At 38.8% G+C, this 21,567-nt stretch overlaps 1 protein-coding gene across 1 annotated transcript in view; it reads right to left on the reverse strand.

The window, feature by feature from the left end:
* Positions 1–18,628, reverse strand: part of LOC121374010 (nucleoside diphosphate-linked moiety X motif 6-like) — a 39,686-nt gene extending 21,058 nt beyond the window's left edge. The window contains exons 1-6 of the mRNA XM_041500882.1: positions 18,426–18,628; positions 13,555–13,767; positions 12,068–12,274; positions 11,549–11,607; positions 7,821–7,872; positions 2,571–2,618 (exon numbers count right to left, since the gene is read on the reverse strand). Coding sequence (XP_041356816.1) covers positions 2,571–2,618; positions 7,821–7,872; positions 11,549–11,607; positions 12,068–12,274; positions 13,555–13,753 — 565 coding nt within the window. The 5' untranslated portion in view covers positions 13,754–13,767; positions 18,426–18,628. The remainder of the gene's footprint in view (positions 1–2,570; positions 2,619–7,820; positions 7,873–11,548; positions 11,608–12,067; positions 12,275–13,554; positions 13,768–18,425) is intronic.
* Positions 18,629–21,567: the final 2,939 nt, after the last annotated feature.

The raw sequence follows: 21,567 nt of genomic DNA on the forward strand, positions 1-21,567 counted from the left end.
AAAATAAAACAAAACAAAACACCCATAACAAGAAACAATCAAAGAAACCAGCAACCAAAACAGATATAGGAAATATGAAATGGACTAGAAAACAAAATATTTTTTTACACATCAGTTGGGAGGGAACACCGTGCAAGATTCTTGGCATGTGGAATATTGATTTAAAGGAAAGGAATATTTATTTAACTTCTCAGGACATTTTGAACTACGGTTATTTAGGTGTCTAACATATGAATTTTGTTGACAGAAAGACAGGAAGCCCACTGACGCCACACAGACTACTGATAACCATAAAGCAGCAAACAATCTTTTATAGGCATCTTCCCATATACAGAACAATACATACCACGGTCTTTGATTGATGTAGCCATCGGATATCAGACGAACGCTCCACCACTGAGCTAAATTCCGCCCCAATGTGGATTGGGAGACATCTCAGTTGCTGCTCTATGATGATGACCCGATCGCCAAAACCAATGAAATTAACAATCCCGAAAATATTTTCTCTTTGGCGTATAAGCTGACTGTGCAAGCGGAAGTACAGCAAATACAGTTTAGTTGGAAAAGACGTTTAAATTGTGTTAATGTTCCTGTTTTTTGTTTGTTTGTTTGACTGTTTTGTTTATAGTATGCTATCATAAATTTTCCATCCCTAGGGATGTAGACCCTGACAAAAATCACTATGAGCATTCTCCCCCCCCCCCCCCCCCCCCCAGGTGGTACCAATTGGCCAAATTTTGGGTCCTGGCTCATGGACTATAGAGGGTATGAAAGAAAACACTTAACATGTGTTTACGATACCATTCGTTGTCTTAAAACCTATCCAATTCTCTTTCGCTCGTTTAGATGGGATAGGATGGGAAACTCTATTAACGTGCCCATATCCACAGAGGTTCAGGCACGCCCACCTCGAACTTAGCCTCTGTCTTCGCCAGTGACCAATTCCGGGGCTCGTTTAGATACGTTTTCAAATAACTCGTTGTAAGATAAACTGATATCTAACGACTACTCGTGCAGCATTCTCTGTGTATTGATGTTTTTGAGTTAAAATGACTGTCTCTTACTGTTGACATACAGCCACTTGTTGCCGACACCCATGAAAGTAGCTTATCATTACAAGACACCTCAACTGTGGAACAGGCTGTAAAATCACATCGTTTGTCGTCAGAGATATATAAATCGGTTTTAATCAGCCGGCTCGATGGACAATAGTAATATATTGGCTTGATCTGCGACACGTTTGAAGTTTATAACCGAGTACAGGAGCTGCGGCGCTGTCGATAAATCAAACGATCAACTCGAGTGAAAAGTAGGGCGAAAGTATCAAGGTGTTTATTGCGTAGATTTGATCATTGTTATCAGGTCTGAAGAGACTAGGTTGGTATTTATTGCGCAGATTTTATCTTCCGAAGGTAACTTGATGTGGATCAGTAGCACAGCCCCCCCCCCCCCCCCACGCCAGGACTGACATGTATTGTCAGATCAATAGATTAAGGAAGTGTGTGTGTGTGTGTGGGGGGGGGGGGGCTGTGCTACTTCAGACTTAGTTTTTATCATAAGTTTGCATTCGAAGAAAAAAAAAGAAGAGACCGTGTAATATTTTCAACCTTACCTTATTCTTTTTATGTTATTTATGACATTGAAACGAAAATGTGAAAGGTAACTCTCATGAATGTATTATGCATTCGGTGATTATCGCTTCGGAAATCAAACGGCGATACCAACGAATACATTGGAGAATTTACGAATTGTTGATAACTACGGCATTATTTACCTGGTTTTGTACAGAAGGTATTATTAATCGTTAGATAGTTAGCTAACACCAATCATACAGCTGTTTTGTGAAACTGTTAAAAAGCTCACGTGTGTCAAACGTAACACTGATCGTAAGTCACTGCAATCAATCGTAGCTACGATCTTTTTGTGAAATTGAATTCAAGAGAATTTACGTTATTAGCAAACAGATATTCCAAATGCTGGACAGTATTGACAGCCGTGTTCTGACTGGTCGAATGAAAGGCCACCTGGATATAGACCGGGATTGTGAAGTCTGTCTCTACCCATCTGTCTCTATCCGTCCATCTTGGCTGTCTATTTCTGTCTCTCCGTTTCTCTCTCTCTCTTGATGGGGCGGGACCAGTGGTAAAGCGCTCACCTGATACCTAATCAATCCAGGATCAATTCCCGTCGGTGGGCCCATTGAACTATTTTTCGTTCCAGCCAGTGCTGCATAACTGATATTACAAAGGTTGTGGTATGTGCTATCATGTCTCAGGGATGGTGTATATAAACGAGTATTTACTGCTAAAAAAAAGAGAAAAGAGTATCCCACACGTTTCCTTTCTCATTATCAGTGTGATCCTTAACCTACCCTTACTTCTCTCCCCCCCCCCCCGCTCTCTCTCTCTCTCTGTGTGTGTGTGTGTGTGTGTGTGTGTGTGCGCGCGTGTCTCTGTCTTTCTCTCTATTTGTCTGTTGGGCTGTCTCTAGCTTAAAATGTATGGGGTTATTACTTCCTCTTTTCCTTTCCTTTGATATACCTGTATAACTGTACCTATTTTATTACTTACGTGTGTGAATACCTGTCTCTTCGTACACTTCTCTCACAGCAGTGTCACCTAAAACCAACAAAAACGTAAATACGAATCACCGCACTTTGATTTTGGCCGTGCACATCAGAAGGATTGAAGGTGAAATACGAAAATAGTGCAAATTATGATATGGGACACATCTATATGACATTGTGTCATCTCTATGTATGAACAATAAAAAGGAAGTAAACGTTTTGTGTTATTTTTTAGTAATTATATCCTTTATTTCAAATTTCAGCCACTTAAAATACGTCTCTATGCTAGATCAGCAGATTTATTTGGCGTTACTGTATTTCTAGATGTTTTTCTCATAAAAGGGTTGTTGCTGTTAATATGCTGTTGTCGTTGTTGCCATTGTCGTGTCCTTAGCTTAACTTTGTGTTATTTCAACAAACAATGACAATATCCTGTCATCAAATCCTATAATACAAGCACTAAAACTTTCCTATATATTTTTTTAGTCAATACAATATTGCACTACAATACTCCGGTGATCGAATCCGTTATATTACTTAAGCTGTCTGTACAATGGCAATTTATAAAAGGGTGCTTCTACTTTATAAAAAGGGGTACTTTATAAACGGGTGACATAAAACACGGATATCGCAGCTGATGAATGACTTCTGTTCGATTGAAGGTAGAACAAAGTACTATTTCACCTGATCGATAACCACCGGGGATCGACAATGGGGACCTACATGATAGATTTAACCAGATACGTCACATAATAAGTAGGTAATGCGACTAGACTGGTTGGCTGATGCGCTGCGCGGACCGACTCGAGATGAATCGGTTTAGCGATTAGGCCATGTCTGGAAAGCAAGAAGAATTTCATTGACGAGGCGACTATAAATCACGCCGCTAAGAATGACTGTCTGTGCGAGTGACTGTGCCGCACTTTACCTATATCCCGTATTTGACAAACACATCACACACTGGGTCGGGCGACCAACTTGCTCCTCGGAGTATTGACAAACGGCTTCAATACGGCCGTACAAAAGGAGCAGACAAGCCAAGGGTTATCGAGTCCTCGCTCCTCGACAGCTACCCAGGGCTTTCAGGGGTGCGAGAGATAGCTGCGTCCCCACTACCACCGCCACCATTACCAGCACCATCCCACAAACAAGAAACCATAAAAAGTACCCATTGATGATGAAGGTGCTGTTTTTAAATTTGTTGTCTACATGGAGAAGACCTCGTTTAAATTGCCTTCATTCTTTTTCTGCCAGAACCCTACTTATGTTAGGCTAGGCGTTTTACCTAGCAGGAGTGCAACAGATACCTGCATCTCTACCACCATCACCACCACCACCAAAAGGAAAGAAAGAAAGAAGAAAAAATCTTTGAAAAAGTACCTTTTTTTAAAGGTAAAAGTGCTATTTTGTTTTGGAGATCTTCAATTACATTGCCTTCATTCTTTTTCTACCAACACCCTACGACTGATAGGCTAGGCTAGGCTAGGTTAACAGTGGTACAAGAGATACTTGTATCTCTATCACCACCATCACCACCAACACCACCAAAATTAAAGAAAAAGCAAAAGAACAAAAAAGTACCCTTTTTAGGTAAAAGCGCTAATTTTGTCTTGGAAACATCCTATTACATTGCCATCATTCTTTTTTTTCACAAGAACCCCACTTATTTTAGGCTAGGTACGTCCCTTGTACAAGTCGACGGCATTGCTTATGCAAATGATCACCAACTTGCTGACTCTGGGACATCTATAATCTAAGTGGCTCTAGCCAAACCTACGCATAGTCACTACGTATCTCAGACAAGGTAACACAAAGCCCATTTTGCAAAGAATTCGATACAAATTACACATGAAAAGAAGTCTTCAGCGACCTTCCACAATATACGGCTTGGTGATTGCCAAATAGTTTAATTTATAAACGTGAAGTCATTGTCTGGTTTTATGAATGGTAAGTAAGAACGACCTCGAATGACTGCTATTGACTGACAAAAGGTTTAAATGCCGACGCGACAGTGCACTCATACAGTCTGTAAAGTGTGTGTGCTCTTGTGATACTCTCAAGAGAGACCGTTGATTTCCGCCAGATGAATTAGTTATTTTTAAAAAAACAACGTCTTTACATATTAATTTAAACAACAAAGTGGGACCACTGGGCTATTTTTCGTTCCAAATAGTGCACCACGCTACCCCATCCATGAATTATGCATATAAAAGATCCCTAGCTACAATGGAATTTTTGTCAAAATGCCAGTATTTCTTGTATAAATTTAGTTTGTGATTTGAAACAGTCAATTTCTTCACATATCATGATGTAAAATCTATTTCTCAGTCTTACATAATCGCAAAGATATTCTGGAGATGAGTAAATAAATATGCTCGTGATTAATGGGAATGTTCTGAATTGCAGACATCCTGACATTTCAATACTACGTATGTATTTGTTTAAAGGAATGCATTTCTTAAGAGTATTTACAAAAACACTGTTTTATCAACATCTTCGCGCTCACCAAAACGGTCACACCAAGACAAAGTCTTGAGTTTCTGTAGTAAGCACTTTATTTCAATTAAAAATAAAATTAGTGTTAACTAAACCTTGTATACAATGTTTTAAGAGAAACGTGTCTGTTAAGACTAACGTTCCGTTATTCGTCACAATTAAAACTTTATGACAAAGAGATATATTTTGAACCGTCAAGACAACTTTAAAGGGGCATTCCCGAGTTTGCTGCATTGTAAGATGCTTCCAACTAATAAAATATTTCTGCGATTAAACTTGCTTATTAAATATATTTTCTTGTTTAGATATCAGTGTCAATGTGTTTCTGGTCGTCTTAATATTTGTAAGAAGCCCAAACTGGATTTTGTCTTCAAATAATTTCGTACGTACGAAAAAATAGTTTTTAGGAAATAAAATGAAATTTAACCTAATACAAATATTAGAACAATCAGAAACACGTTTAATATACAGCCACGACTATTTTATGCAGAAAAATATATTTCAAAAAGTCTCTGTTAGTCGATAACATCTTAAAAATTGCAGCAAACTTGGGAATGTCCTTTTAACGTCAGTCAGAATTTCTCCTACTAACAGCTGGTTGCTCAGAACGTTCGATTCTGTACATTCCGAGTGTTTCTGGAGTCCATTTTCAGAAATGATTGTAGTTACAATTGACTGTAATTCTCATTATGTTATGGTTGACATGTGTAAATTTTACATTTGTTTCGAAAAACAGTTAACATGTAAATTATTTATAGAGAAACAGTAACAAAATTTACTTTCGGTGCTACCCCCCCCCCCCCCCCCCCTCCCCAATTTTGGAACTGTGATGATTACAGCCGCTGATCCTGGATTATTAAAAAGGTGGATAACAAAATTCTCAAAAGGGCAAGTTAGATACCAACATGCAGTGAGATCGGGGTGTGTGTGTGTGTGTGTGTGTGTGTGTGTTCCGGAGCATGCTGCCCAGAAAATTTTGAAATAAAGAAGTTTGTTTTGTTTAACGATACCACTAAATTACATTGATGTATTGATCAGCGGCTATTGGATGTCAAACATTTGGTAATTTTGACTTATAGTCTCAGAGAGAAAACCCGCTACATTTTTCCATTAATAGCAAGGGATATTTTATATGTACTATCCCACTGACAGGATAGTACATACCACGGCATTTGATATACCAGTCGTGGTGCACTGGCTGGAACGAGAAATAGCCTAATGAGCCAGTTGACGGGGATCGATCCTAGATCAACTGCCAGTGCATCAAGCGAGTGCTTTACCACTGGGCTACGTCGCGCCCCTTGACATAAAGATGCCCAAAGACGCGTTTTTAGAGCAATTATTTAGGGTATTGATGAATTTTTAAAAAGTTGGGGGGAAAAAGGGCACTTCAAAGGGATGGGGAGGGTCACACGGGTCCCGTGATCCGCTAATGGATTATAGAATGTAACTGAAAGCATTAAAGTAAATAATTATAAAGATTACCAGAAATGACTGCTCCTCTTTGAAGTGACAGACATTGTAGTTTTACTTTCAAGTTAAAGGTGATACGAGGTTAGTGTGTGATAGGTTTAGGTTTATCATCATTAAATACTAATTGTCATCACAGGCATTTCTCTCTTGATAACACCATTCTCACGAGAGCCGAGAGGTAAGGCTAACAAACGCATAACGACACCTGCGTGACTATCTACTATCCCGATATTCATTCATTTCAACTTATTTTCGTGCTTTTATTCAATTAAGGTTCAAACACGCTGTCCTGGGCACACATCTCAGCTATCTGGGCTGTCTGTCCAGGACAGTGGGTTAGTTGTTAATTGTTAGTGATTAGTGAGATAGAAAAACTCGCTCTGGGTGGGAGCTGGTACCGGGCTGCGAACCCTGTACCTACCAGCCTTATGTCCGATGGCTTAACCACGACGCCACCCAATAGTGGAATGGTGCATATAAAAGGAGTTTTTCTGTTAACCGAAAGGATCACCAATCAACATCGGAATCAACTTGATCCTCACCAACATTAACTCTTCATCTCTTATCCTCCGGAGCCTCGTGTCTCAGGCTGGAATAGGGGCGGGACGTAGCCCAGTGGTAATGCGTTCAATTGATGCGCGGTCGGTCCAGGATCGATCCCAGTCCATTGGGCTATTTCTCGTCCAGCCAGTGCTCCACATCAGGTGTAACAAAGATCGTGGTATGTACTATCCTGTCTGTGGGATGGTGCATATAAAAGATCCCTTGCTGCTAATTGAAAAGAGTAGCCCATGAAGAGTCGACAGCGGGTTTCCTCTCTCAATATTTATGTGGTCCTTAACCATATATCTGACACCATATAACCGTAAATAAAATGTGTTGAGCGCGTCATTAAATAAAACATTTCTTTCTTTCTTTCAGACTGGAATGGACCACTGTATAGCGGGTGGGATGGGATGGGATGAGATGGGATGGGATGGGATGGGAATGCTGGTATTAGGCAGCGATAGAGCATACTCGAACCTTGAATGGATGTGGGCATCTTGGAATTGAAAAGAGAAGCTCGTGGAGTGACGGCGGCAGGTTTCGTTTTTAAGAGGACTATGAACTTTTAATATCTATGTAAATAGATGAAAACGATGCTATTAATAACCATAGAATTAATGTTTTGACGCGTCCGTTTTCCACATCTCACGCACATTAAAACTGCACAAATATAGCAAATATTACACAGCAAAAAGTTTTGCTACGGGTTATTTTCACTCTTACAAGATTAATCTTTTACCTATATCCTCTCCTAAATCTGCTAGACCGCCTGGAAATTTCCACAATGTGTGCTGGAAAAAAAAAAAACCCCAGTCATACACGCTGCCACTGCAGGCAAGATGATTACACAACATACTGGCATCTTTATCTATAAATGGCAGGCTTGTAGGTATTAGGTTCGCATCTCAGTACCTCAGAGAGAGGTCAGTGTACTGATCTTAAACTTTCTCATTAAACTGTATATGTATTCAATGGATACAAATTCAACCTAAAGTTTTATGACTTCACCACTGGACCAACAAGGCAGATTATAATTTATTGCACTTCAGTTATTCGATTATATTTGTGGATAATTACCTTGACCGTGGCAACCCCTTCCACGAACACGAACCCTGCCACGAAAACTACGTAAATGTACCTATATTTCAAATCGCCTGTGTTACCTTGATATGACTAGAGAAATTCTACATAAAAGCCGAAATGCCAGTTATCCAAGTTATCTGACGTTAACCGCTCTCTTAGTTTTATCAGTGAAATGTGAACTCGAGTTCGCTCCAAATGAGCTATGTAATAACTAATTACCCATTGATTCAGCTGTCGGCGAGCAGGCCAACAACCGCCTGCCAGTCCCCTCTCCCTTAGAACTGCTTCAAGAACAACCAGGAACCTTTCTTAATAGGTGCAAGAGACTCACCTGTTTCAGTCACATTTCGTTATTAAGAAGGTGGCCCAAGCGCGAGTAGAGTGTGTGTGTGTGTGTGTGTGTGTGTGTGTGTGTGTGTGTGTGTGTGTTGTGTGTGTGTGTGTGTGTGTGTGTGTGTGTGTGTGTGTGTGGAGGGGGGATTCGGGGTTCAAACCTCGTTCTCACAGCTAATTTTCGTTTTAAAAATATATTTTCCGGAAGAGGGTGACTTGACACCCCACCTAGAATCTTCGCTTGCCAGTTTAGACCCTCCCCTCCCACCCTGCATTAATTCCTGCACACGCGCCTGCGCCCTCTCAGTACCTAGACTTAAATAACCAAAGGGCAATAAAACTGATTCAGGACACACAGGGACGGTTGCAAGATTGTTCTAGGGAGGGGTGAAAAAAACACACCGAAAAAGAACACAAACAATATTCCAAAGTAAACTAATACGTATTATATAAAACACCCTTCAATAAGTAACACCAAGCTGACCACGATATTACTTCATGGGGTATTTTGAAGTTCGGGGGAGAGGTACGCACCCCTAACACCATCCCCCTAAATCCGTGTCTGCACATTATACATATAAAGGGTCTTTTAAACAAAAATAAACGTTTTGTTTTATTTTTCAGGAGTGGAATGGGAGGTAACTGCCATGAGCTTTTATTATTTAGTCGCCTACAGGTCCAACCAGAAGGGACTATAGGTTTTGTCTTCGTCTGTCTGTCTGTCTGTCTTTGTGCCCATGATGCCTGAATACATTAAGCTGACATTTTGTGCATAGATGGCCCACTTTTGACAGTAAAGTTTGTTTTATTTAACGACGCCGCTAGAGCACTTTGTTTTTATATCTTATCATCGGCTATTGGACGTCAAACATATGGTCATTCTGACACTGTTTTTAGAGGAAACTCGCTGTCGCCACATAGGCTACTCTTTTTACGACAGGCAGCAAGGGATCTTTTATTTGCGCTTCCCACAGGCAGGATAGCACAAACCATGGCCTTTGTTGAACCAGTTATGGATCACTGGTCGGTGCAAGTGGTTTACACCTACCCATTGAGCCTTGCGGAGCACTCACTCAGGGTTTGGAGTCGGTATCTCGATTAAAAATCCCATGCATCGACTGGGATCCGAACCCAGTACCTACCAGCCTGTAGACCGATGGCCTGCCACGACGCCACCGATGCCGGTCACATTTTTGACAGAGTTATGTACATGTATAGCTGAGATGGTAATTGACTTGACAGTTAGTATATGAACTTTGCAGACAATAATAATACACAACGTGATTGTAGCAAACGTTATCTTCGGGAGTGGTTGTCGGCAAAATACTTTTTCTAATCTTGAAAGGTTATAGCTGGTACAATATATCAATAATTTGGCGTTATTGTTAAAGTTAAGTTCACATACGCCCGCATGCATTTCACGCACTTGGCGGTGATTGGTGTGCAGTTTAGCAATTTAGTATGTGTACTAGTAATCCGTAAAACGGTTGGATAAAACGCATACATATACTGCAGAGTTTCTTGGGCTTACGTGAATCCAGATTAACAGTAATAATTACTTGACAAGCTTCCGGAGGTCTATATCTAGCCGTTCTTAAATTTGGATAATGATTATGTGAAATGATATACAATAACAAAAATATATTTTAGACCTAGACCAGAACGCTTAAGGAGATCTATCACTCTCGCTCCCTATCATTCCTCTAAAAGACTACCTTTGCCATGTGAAATTTAAAAAAAAGGATTAAAAATCAATGCTCAATATGGTAATATCGATATCTTAAATGGCTCCCCATTTAATAAGTAAGGGGAGCAATTAATCACTCCCCTCATTTTATTTATTACGTTCAAGTCTGTAGACCTTCAAATGAGTGGTGATTTCCACATATATTTTGTAAGTTGATTCCTCAACTTAATAACACAGAAGGGCTGATAAACTAAAACACATTGTCTGAAACGAAACGAACCCACGCGAAAAACGCAGACCTGTTAAAATATTCAGTTACCACGATGATGTATTTTAAAGGTAAAGTCTCACGAGTTATTTCCCATAGGGGTGAAACGAGAGTTATTTCCCATAGGAGAGAGCGAGAGAGAGAGAAAAAAAATGCCCCAAAACATTATAAAAATGCAAAACAGACTGAGTCGTCAAACCGACCTCGGTGGTGGTGTGGTTAAGCAATCGGACTTGTGGCTGGTAGGTACTGTGTTCACATCACAGCGAGTGTTTAACGACTCGGTGGGTAGGTGTAAGGCCACTACATCAACTTCTCTCTCATTAATCACTAACACCACTGTCCTGGACACACTGCATGTGCCCAGGATAGTGTGCTTGAACTTTAATTAGATATGAACACGGTATGAATTCATAAAATGAATGAGCGAGTCCAAGTCATCATGGCGTTATGGTTAATCCGTCGGTCTTAAAGCTGGTATGTCCCACCCAGTGCGAGTTTTCAGGACTCGGTGGGGAAGATGTAAGGTCACTAACTTACCTCTCACTGACCATTTCTTGGACACATAGCCCAGATACCCAGGATAGGGCCCTTGAACCTTAATTCGATATAAGTATGAAAAGAATTGAATTGACCCCCCCCCCCCCCCCCCCACCAAAAAACACCCAATAACAACCCCAAAACGATTCAACACTATTTGATAGTAGTAATTAAAGTGTACTAAACTTCTGAGATTTCAAATTAAATGCCAATAATTTGTTTTTTAAAAAACAAAAAAGAAAGATACGATGAGACAAAGAGGTACATTAAAAATAACCGGTCGTCACAAAACCACTCTGGCTTGAGAAATCATAACAATAACGTGTTTTGTTTTAGTATTCCTCAACACAAATCGATGTTTTTAAAAGAGACACTAATTGTGGAATACATATTTGTTTATGACTTATACTTAGTTATATACATGCACTGTAATTCTGGGATCGCCAGAAACTAAAGATGATTATAAAAGACACATTTTACTACAAGTGATCTATTATTGTATATTTCTCAGTATACAAAGTATCTCGACATTGCTGCTTTAACGAAACATACGTACGGGTCTGTGTTTGTCCTGAACAACCAGCAGTTGTCTGACGTCCTCTCGGATAACAAAACCTGATGAAAAATAAATAAAACAAAGCTGTTACTTGTACTGATTCTATGATGTATTGACGAATTTAGTGTTTCTGAAGACATTATGTCAGGTGCATGTGTAATACGTCAGAGTGACACACCAAACTATTAAAGATGTATATATGTATAAGATTAAATCATCATTACATTAAACATTTGTAGAAATACAGATTAATATATGATGTTTAGTGATATAAAACTATATATTATTTGAGACACAATAAATGTACAATGGTTATAGGCTACTAAAAACACCGAATCTTATGTTACGTTACGTTACGTTGCGTCACGTCACGTCATGTCACGTTATGTTGTTATATTGATATGACACGTCACGTCGTGTTACGTTATGTTTATCCTATCATATCTTAGTAGCAACAGGGGTAATTTCGTCGTCGTCGGTGGTGCTATTTAAAGAAGTAATAATCTCCATCTAACGTACCTGAGACTCCTATTTGGTGTGTTGCGAACTGCGGCGTGACGTCATCTCTGCTGTCGTCTAGCCACAGTTTAAGCATGGCTGACGTGCCCTCGGCGTGGTGGTACGTGAAGCCGTGGTGGCCGGCCACGCTGATGAGGCTGCTGAGAGACATGGGCACCTTCATCCACACGTTCGACTTGCGTTCACTGCGCCACGACATCAAGGAGTCTGGTGTTACAACACAACACACTCGCGGTTAGTCAGCAATTCTCATTTTATAGGCAGATAAGTCCAAAATCTGTTGATTAAGGGGCCGTTCACATCTTTATTAACATTTGCAGACTGGTTAACAAGTTTCTCAAATATACAAAAAAAATACTATTTTTTTCCCGTACCTCCTCTGCACTCTCCTAAATGTGTTTATTGATATTTTTATCTTCTTCTTTTTTCGATTAAAAACGGTCGTTTGCATTACCACCCACAAACGCGTGCGCGCGCTTGTACAGTATTGATAAAGGACATAAATGTTTAACGACATTGTTTCAGACAATCAAAGGAGCAGCTTATTACATAGGTGTGATGCGTAAAAACTATATGAAATAATGAAACACAGCAGACGTAACGCATCGTGGTACCAAAATGCTATAACACTGTTCTGGGCAGCGTATACAACTGTCAGAGAACCCCTCTCCCTTGCATAGCATTTGCACGTAGTCCCAAAATCCCCACCACACAGCTCTGGGTTTACGTAATTTATGGACGCCATCTTAGTTCTTTAGTTCCAACTAGTACATCTTTATTGGAAAAGACTGGATAGTTGAACCTTTGGTGAACCCGACTGTTAAACTTAAGACACGCGCACGCACGCGCGCACGCACGCACGCACGCACGCACGCACGCACGCACGCAAGCACACAAACACACAAACACACACACACACACACACACACATCCACCAACTAAGCCGAAAACAGATGGTATCCATGCAGGTACATATTTTTGGTAGTAAATCTTAAGGTAGAGATGTAGTTTATTTGTAGAATGCAGGGAATTGCATTTTAGGACATATAGTTGTTAAAACTGTACGGGGAAGCATACCCTCGAACCCAATAGAAACTTTGCTTAGCGCCTTCAAGCTCAGTCACCACCCCCATATCTACTTGCTTCCGCTGTGTCTGAAGTATATTTGATAATTAACATAAAACACATCAATAAATGCTTCTAAAACAATATTCACTGGCGAAGGAAACGGGGGGTGGGGGGCAAGTGCCCCCCCCCCACTTTTCAGATATTTTGCTTTATATTTGCTTTATAATAGTGTAAAAGTGTGTAAATATAAAAGTGCCCCCCCCCCCACCCCCACCCCCACTTTTTGGCACCTTCCTACGCTTGTGATATTATTTAGAACGTATGTATTTGCAATATTAAAAATATATTAAGTTAAAATACATTCACTGCCAGCATGCATTTTATTACAAGATAGGGGAATTCTAAGCTACTGCACTCGCCTGTTAACAGTTTGTCAAAGTCGATGTCCGATATCTCATGAGGCATCCCGGCCAGGTCGACCAGCACTCCGTTATAGCGGTCCGTTTCGTACTTCAGTTCAAGTTTGAGACACACGCGGCTGGGTCGGAAACATCGCCGCTGTAACCACGTGACGGTGTTGACGGAAACTACAAGACACTTCCTCAGACCCGACATCATAACGTCACAGCAGACTAGATAACAAATGGAATGATATGTCTCCTTCAAGATATTTTATATATTTATTAGCAGAAGTAATGTGAATTATTATCGTTATTTTCTAAAATCGTTGGGCGATTTGTGTCTTTTTTGTTGTTAGTTGAATGTTGCCTGTCGGTTGTTTTTTTAAAGTTTTTTTTTAGTTTTGAGAGTACAAGTAAAATTAGTACAAATCGACCGTTCCACCCCCTCCCCTCTCCACTCGTTTGAAACCCTATAGAAAGAACTGTTTAGCAGTAATGCTAAAATGAATAAATGTTGTTATCCGGATTCGGGCATTTTCGTTTAATTTGGGCAAAAATAAGTCTGCCCCCTACAAAAATGGGAACCCATACGCCTATGAATAATGCTAAAACTGATATACACCAGCATATTATTAAGTCCACATCAACTCTCATGCAATACCATTTAAAAAAAAAAATTCTTTGTCAAAAACAATTCAGGGGCCCAGCTTTGAATTTTCAGGTGGTACGCAGACCTTTTCGGCAATGGAATAAAACGCTATTGGCATAGATCATACACGCATTTACATCATATATTTTAATAAAAAAATATTTGTTATCTCAGGTGATACGCAGCTGCATACCTGCGTATATGGAAGCTAGGCCCCTGCAATTAACATCGAATTGCATGGATTAAATCCCATCCTTTCATATAGCTATGAGAAAGTAAAATGGTTTTAACAGCCAAGGTTTCCAATGTTTGAATTAGACGACAGCGCTACGACAATAGCCGTCATGTGGGGCCTCCACGAGTTCAAAATATTGGACTCGGAGTACTCGAGGGTCAAACTCGACCCGGACCAGAGTATCCGACACTTACACTAGATGGCCTCAGACCACAATTAATTTCGTTATATGTTTCTATATAGCCTTAGTGGCTATAACATTTTTATTAATATCAGCAGGCCCGTGAAGTTTTGTATGTACCTTTGCCTGCATGGGGGACACATACCCTGAAAAGGACAACCCCTGTTGTCCAGCTCTTTCTCCCAGCATATTGGTTTAAACAGACACACCCTCTAAACCAGGCCGGAGTACACCCATTTTACACAAAAAGCACTACTTTTGCATGGGCCGGAATTACCACAAACAAGTCTTCAGTGTCAACAAGTTACACATGTTTACAAACTACATGCTATCCCCTGTCACTTCAGTCAAACAGTTGCCACTTCATAGCTGTCTGCCATGAAATAATCACAGTCAAACAGCAGACTACTTGCGCGGTGAAACTTCCAGATTTTGGACAACCAAATGGGAAGATAACTGTAATCTGAGGCCTATCAGTCCATTTTTCCCCCTAAAAACTGGCCCACACTAATGCATTCCAATGATATACATATTAAAGCAATGCTCGGTAAGTATCGGTATGTCACCTTTAAACTGAGAGTATACAGAGGCTGTGTTAAAACACCTACCACAGTGCCTTGCCATGGCCAATTTTAGCAATGGAAACTTGAGGGACACCAACTTCAAAATGTAATAACTTTATCAAATTTTGGAATTTCTTCATACAATGAGCAGCTATTTTTTCTTCTACATATGTTCTATCTGCACAGTGTTGTCTTGGAAAGATTTTGAAATATTTAAAGGAAAAAAAATCAATCATTAGATTTTACTTCATTTTTTAATTAAATATTAAACTTAAATTTAAATTTTTGAAAAAAACAAAAAAATCTAAAACTGTAAAATTTTGCATTTTAGATATGATAAGTGGAGGCTTAGTAAAGATATGGTGACTGAATTCATGATACATTATTAGAAATGTGTCAGAGGGATGGTGAAAGTCACAAAATTGGGGCCATTTGCAACAAATGTTTACACACTAATTTCAGGGAAAATTAGACATGATAGGCCTCATATTCAATTTTGACCTGCTGTATTTACTTAATCTACTTCATTTACTGTATTAGACATGTAGCCACTTTGTAAAAGGCAAAACAGTCCATATAAATGCATATTAATATGAATATGCCCTACAGATATTACTTAGGTATACACCATAATATTTTTTTTGTTGACGACAACTTTGAAAATGAAGATTTTGTTACAAAATGCTGATATAAATCCTACCAAGAGGTACTTGCACCATATTTTTCAGTTTCCAGTGATAACTGTTAACAAGTGTAGTCATGTGCCAGTGTCTGGGATACCTCAGTGTAGTATTTCTTGATTGGAAGGATGTTTGTAGTAATGACCACTGAATATGCATTATGGATTATTCTGTCATATGTATTACAAGCCAAATGTTAACCTTTTTGGCACATTTTCTGCAATAAACTTGACAAGTATACCAGCATCTGATTACTGAACACAATAAATACATTCAGATAGCATAGAATATTAGCCTATTAGATTTTCTAAGGATAAAAGACCATTTTTGAAAAATGACTTAAGTGTGTAATTTACATAAATGTAGGTGAAATGTATTATTAGAGTACTTAATCTTGTTAAAAACTGTATACTATTTATTTAAAGTGTTTAATTACATTTAGTAGTGATATATTCATTATATTTAGATCTTCTGTCCAATTGCAATAATTGAGAAACTCATTAAAATTCAATATGTAAAAAAAATTAAAATCTCAATATTGACTAACAAAATCCAACTTTTGCTCTTTTTTACCAAATTATTAGCTCAAAACTGTTAAAAAATATTGCAACAACCTGTAGTAACATCAGAGGTCATTTTATGCTATTTTGGAGGATACTGAAATTTAAAAGTTGAAAATTTTAATTTTAATTTTTAATAAATTCAAAAAAAATGTTTTTTAATTTAATAAAATATTTAGAAAATAAATAAATTAGTTTTCATATTCCTTGTGGTATGCACAATCAGTCTGTGTAATTTCACCTCTCTGGTTATAATACTTTCATCAGAATCAAGCATTTAACCGGTGTAATGTGTGAACTATATCAGGCCTCAGACCACAATTAATTTCGCTATATGTTTCTATATAGCCTTAATGGCTATAACATTTTTATTAATATCAGCAGGCCCGTGAAGTTTTGTATGTACCTTTGCCTGCATGGGGGACACATACCCTGAAAAGGACAACCCCTGTTGTCCAGCTCTTTCTCCCAGCATATTGGTTTAAACAGACACACCCTCTAAACCAGGCCGGAGTACACCCATTTTACACAAAAAGCACTACTTTTGCATGGGCCGGAATTACCACAAACAAGTCTTCAGTGTCAACAAGTTACACATGTTTACAAACTACATGCTATCCCCTGTCACTTCAGTCAAACAGTTGCCACTTCATAGCTGTCTGCCATGAAATAATCACAGTCAAACAGCAGACTACTTGCGCGGTGAAACTTCCGGATTTTGGACAACCAAATGGGAAGATAACTGTAATCTGAGGCCAGATGATGATGAGATTAAGAAAAACAAATAGCATTATGCATTTTAATTCCAGCGCTAAACATGGGGCCATTGTATTGCATTTAGAAACCGGTTGATATGCTGTGACGGACGGACGGTCAGTTTAAAAAGAGAAACCAGCGCATACTCATATAATTATTGTGTAACTTATGTCGTTGATTATTTACTTTGAAAATTATTGTCCTACATTGTCCATTGTATTATAGTTGATCATTATATTCCTTCTTGCATGGATACTCGAGTCCTGTGAAGGGACTCGATTCGTGCTAGACTCGGCCCGTGCCCGGGTACTCGTGGAGACCCTACCGTCATGCCCACTAGGCCTACGTTTGCTGTAAAATCCTTCTTTTAACTTTATTAACGTGCCTATATCCAAAAGAGATTCAGGAACGTCAAGTCCTCTCAATTTCAATCCTACCAACTTGCCGTCGATGTCCCTCAATAAATCAGATCGTAGTTGGTCTTTAATGATATTGGAAAAGTACCTTTATTTATGTTTTCAACTGCACTGTTACTAGTAGCCCAAGTACTCTGACTGTAAGAGAGCTAGACGGACATTTGGACATAAATACGCTCTCATTACAGTCAGAGACCAAGCTATGTAATTTTTTGGCAATTGCCGACAACCAAAAAGTTGTCAAAGATTTCCGCTCTAATACCACAACAATCCTATGTTTGACGTCAAATACATTTACATCGACCATTTTCGAGTTACTTGATTAAAAAAAATCAGATATTAATCACTAATACACACACTGCAGAAAGAAACCCGACAGCACCCACATTCAGCTAAGCTTCGGCAAACTCCCAACAGCAGAATTCTAAGTTCGCCGACCTATATCGTGACGTTGCGTCACATGATCGCCCACTCAGCCCTTGAGTCTTCCAGGGGCCGTCTCAAAACAAGTGCCCTCTTACAGTCAGAGTACTCGGGCTATGTTACTAATAATCGATAATGCAGTATACACATTAAAGACAAAAATGCGCGTTGCCTCCATCCACGTATCAAAAAAAGGAGATAGTAATTTGTAAAGAGAGAGAGAGAGAGAGAGAGAGAGAGAGAGAGAGAGAGAGAGACGGAGAGACGGGGGGGGGGGGGGGGGCAAAACAATCAAGTACGTTGTGTGTGTGATAAATTGTGTTGTGTTAATAGGAACAATCAATATATACCCTGTATATTTATACTACTATTCAAATTCATAAATCGAATTACACATAGCTAAAATAAAAATAAAAATATCCTAACCTTAATAGGGCCTCTCGTTCACTTTGACAGCCAATGTGTTTGCATATATCATGAAACTTTACACACTTATCTCAACTGTAAAATATCATTTTAAAAACACGTATTATAAATGGGTACTTTTGCGAAAATATTACATGCATTAGATCTAACTTTTTCTGTTAACAGACCTTATCCCTTAACCCGTTACCCAAACCCAAACCCATTTTAGTATTTTAGAGTGGCCTCCCCTAATAAGAGTGCGTTCGATTCATCGGATAGAACTCGTTACCAGTCACAGCATCGTTTGCAGCTATAGTCACCCGCTGGTGCGAATCGGACGTAGAAAAGGATTATTCATTTAAAGTGACAAACCCTAGTTTTTAAACACTATGGCGTATTGTTCACTATTAGAGCTCTTTTTTTTTTTTTAAATCATTCATCAAATTTTATTGTATGGAATACCTATTTCCGTACATCCGAAATGTTTCTGTACTGGTCATCCTGGTGTTTCAAATACCACAAATAGCATTTTTCATATTTTTCATAAGTAACGATTATGAAGATGATATCTAATCCATATTAAAAGGGTATTTCCCCATTTCAACGCCACAAACTCTTGTTTCAATCTATTGTAACTTTATCCAAATGTGTTACTGGTTTGTAGATTAACTAAACTTAAGTGTAAATTTTCACGAGTTGAAACTAGGCTCTGTAACTTTAAGGTGTGTCTTGCACTAGCGCGGGTCCAAGAGGAGGGTACTGGGTGTGCGCACTCCCTTGGATTTCGAAGTCCCCCGAAATATCCAGTGTGGAGCAAACGAATACAGTTACTTACTTACTTAACTTACTTACTTACTAACTTACTTACTTACTTACTTACTTACTTACTTACTTACTTACTTACTTACTTACTAACTAACTAACTAACTTAACTTACTTACTTAACTTACTTACTTAACGTACTTACTTACTTAACTTACTTACTTACTTACTTTCTGATAAATATTTGGCGTGTCTATATTTAATAAAGGTTCAAGCACGCTGTCTTGGAGATACAGTCCAGCGGCCTGGACTGCCTCTCTAGGACAGAAAGGGGGATCAACAAAAAGTACTATAGCTTTATTTGGTAAATTAGTTATCTATAATCAATAAAATTAGTGGGTGTATTTTGTAATGAAAATAAATTTATTGTCGTTCTAAAAAGTTTTAAATAATTTGGACGACAATTTTGACGGTCCCCTAAAATAAAAATGGAAGCAGACATATAAACCAATTGTGATGCCGTGACATAAAGAGAAATAATGACATGCCCACCCATGTACCTATGGGTTATGATTTTGTATGATGTGAGGGTGTGATTGTTTTAAAGATAAAATTGATCAGTGAGTGAAGAAAAAAAAGTAGATAAGAATATGAACACGACGGTTATTCTAATGAAAATTTTTAAAAATACATATATCACGATTTGTTAAAAAACCTTTACATTAATTTAAAATATTTAAAAATTATTTTATTATTATGTATAAAACCCCCCAGTAAATAACCACAAAGTTAAAAAAAAGAAAAAAAAAAGAAAAAAAGAAAAAGAAAGAGGCCTGGATACACATATAAATAACATTTTAGAAGTTGGAACATACATAAGAGGAACATTTTTTAAAAGCAAACATCGAGAACATATATACAGATTTAAATAATGCTAAAATATATCTGATTGACATATGCCAGAACCGGTGAAAGAGAGGAGAGGGAAATAGAAAAAGCAAAGAAAGTGATTAAGTGGGGAATTTTTATATATGATATCCGGTGTTATCATCCATTAAAGGCTTTTGTAGGAGATATCGCTGGCACTATAATTTGTGATATCTCCGCAGGAGAGATCGCTTCTTATAATCTTGATTGGTCAAATTTTAATCACAAGACAATGTTTTGTTACGTCACTGTGTTTGTTTCAGCGCTAAACCTACCATTAGTGACGTCACGCCACTGCCGTTCTGCTAGTTAACGAGTCTACCGCTGACATTCAACCCACATTACTGACATTGTTTACAACTGTCGCAAATGAAAAGAATGATAATGGATGATAAAAAAGAATACCCCCCTCGTGTCTTGTGATATCATAATTTATCAGCACTCGTTGATAAAAGTATAAAATCCTCGACAAGCCTCGGATTTCATACTAATTCTAGAATAGTTGTTGATCTTGGGCTTGACATTTTTCGGTGGGTTTAGAAGATCTTTTGCAGAGAACGAAAGGCCCATATTGCAAATGAAGAATTTTCTTTAAAGGTTTCCTTAGCTGTAATAAATAATGTTTAACATCCTCGGCTTGACCACCCTGAGGCTAGGGCAACTGGATGTTAGTCGAGCATCTACTTAAATAAGGGACATAATCTCACATCCTCCTATCGTGTCCGTGTATCCGACGCCATATAACCGTAAATAAAATGTGTTGAGTGCGTCGTTAAATAAAACCTTTCCTTCCTTCCTTTCCTCCTATAGTGGTGCATTAAAAATACCTATCATCAGTAAGAACCGGCCTCGATGGCGCAGTGGTTAAGCCATCGGACTACAGGCTGGTAGGTACAGAGTTCACCGCCTGTACCGGCTCCAACCCAGATCTAGTTCTTAAGGGCTCAATGGGTAGGTGTAGGCCACTACACCCTCTTCTCTCTCACTAACCACTAACCAACTAACAACTAACCCACTGTCCTGACCAGACAGTCCAGATAGCTGAGGTGTGTGTGTGTGTGTGTGTGTGTGTGTGTGTGTGTGTGTGTGTGTGTGTGTGCCAGGGCAGCGTGCTTGAACCTTAATTGGATATAAGCACGAAAATAAGTTGAAATGAAACGAATTATCAGTAATTATAGGCTTCCTCAAGACTTGTATAATGCAAATTGGTGTACTTTTGAATAGTGCTTTTAAACGTTGCACCATTCTTTGAATACTGTAAGTGCACTTTTTAAACATTACAGATTATATCCCTCCCAGGTAAAATCCAACATCCCCACCCCCGTCCCCTGCAGTAAGATCTTAGTTCGCGATTGTTTAACAGCATCACCAATTAATTGTAATGATAACTTAATGTGTTCCTCGAACTGAAATCAGCACAACCATTGATTCGTTTGAAGCGCGCATTAAAACCATTCCCACGTCTTGTTTTTCA

This window comes from Gigantopelta aegis, chromosome 6 (assembly GCF_016097555.1).
Source record: "Gigantopelta aegis isolate Gae_Host chromosome 6, Gae_host_genome, whole genome shotgun sequence".
In the NCBI taxonomy this organism is placed as follows: Eukaryota; Metazoa; Mollusca; class Gastropoda; order Neomphalida; family Peltospiridae; genus Gigantopelta; species Gigantopelta aegis.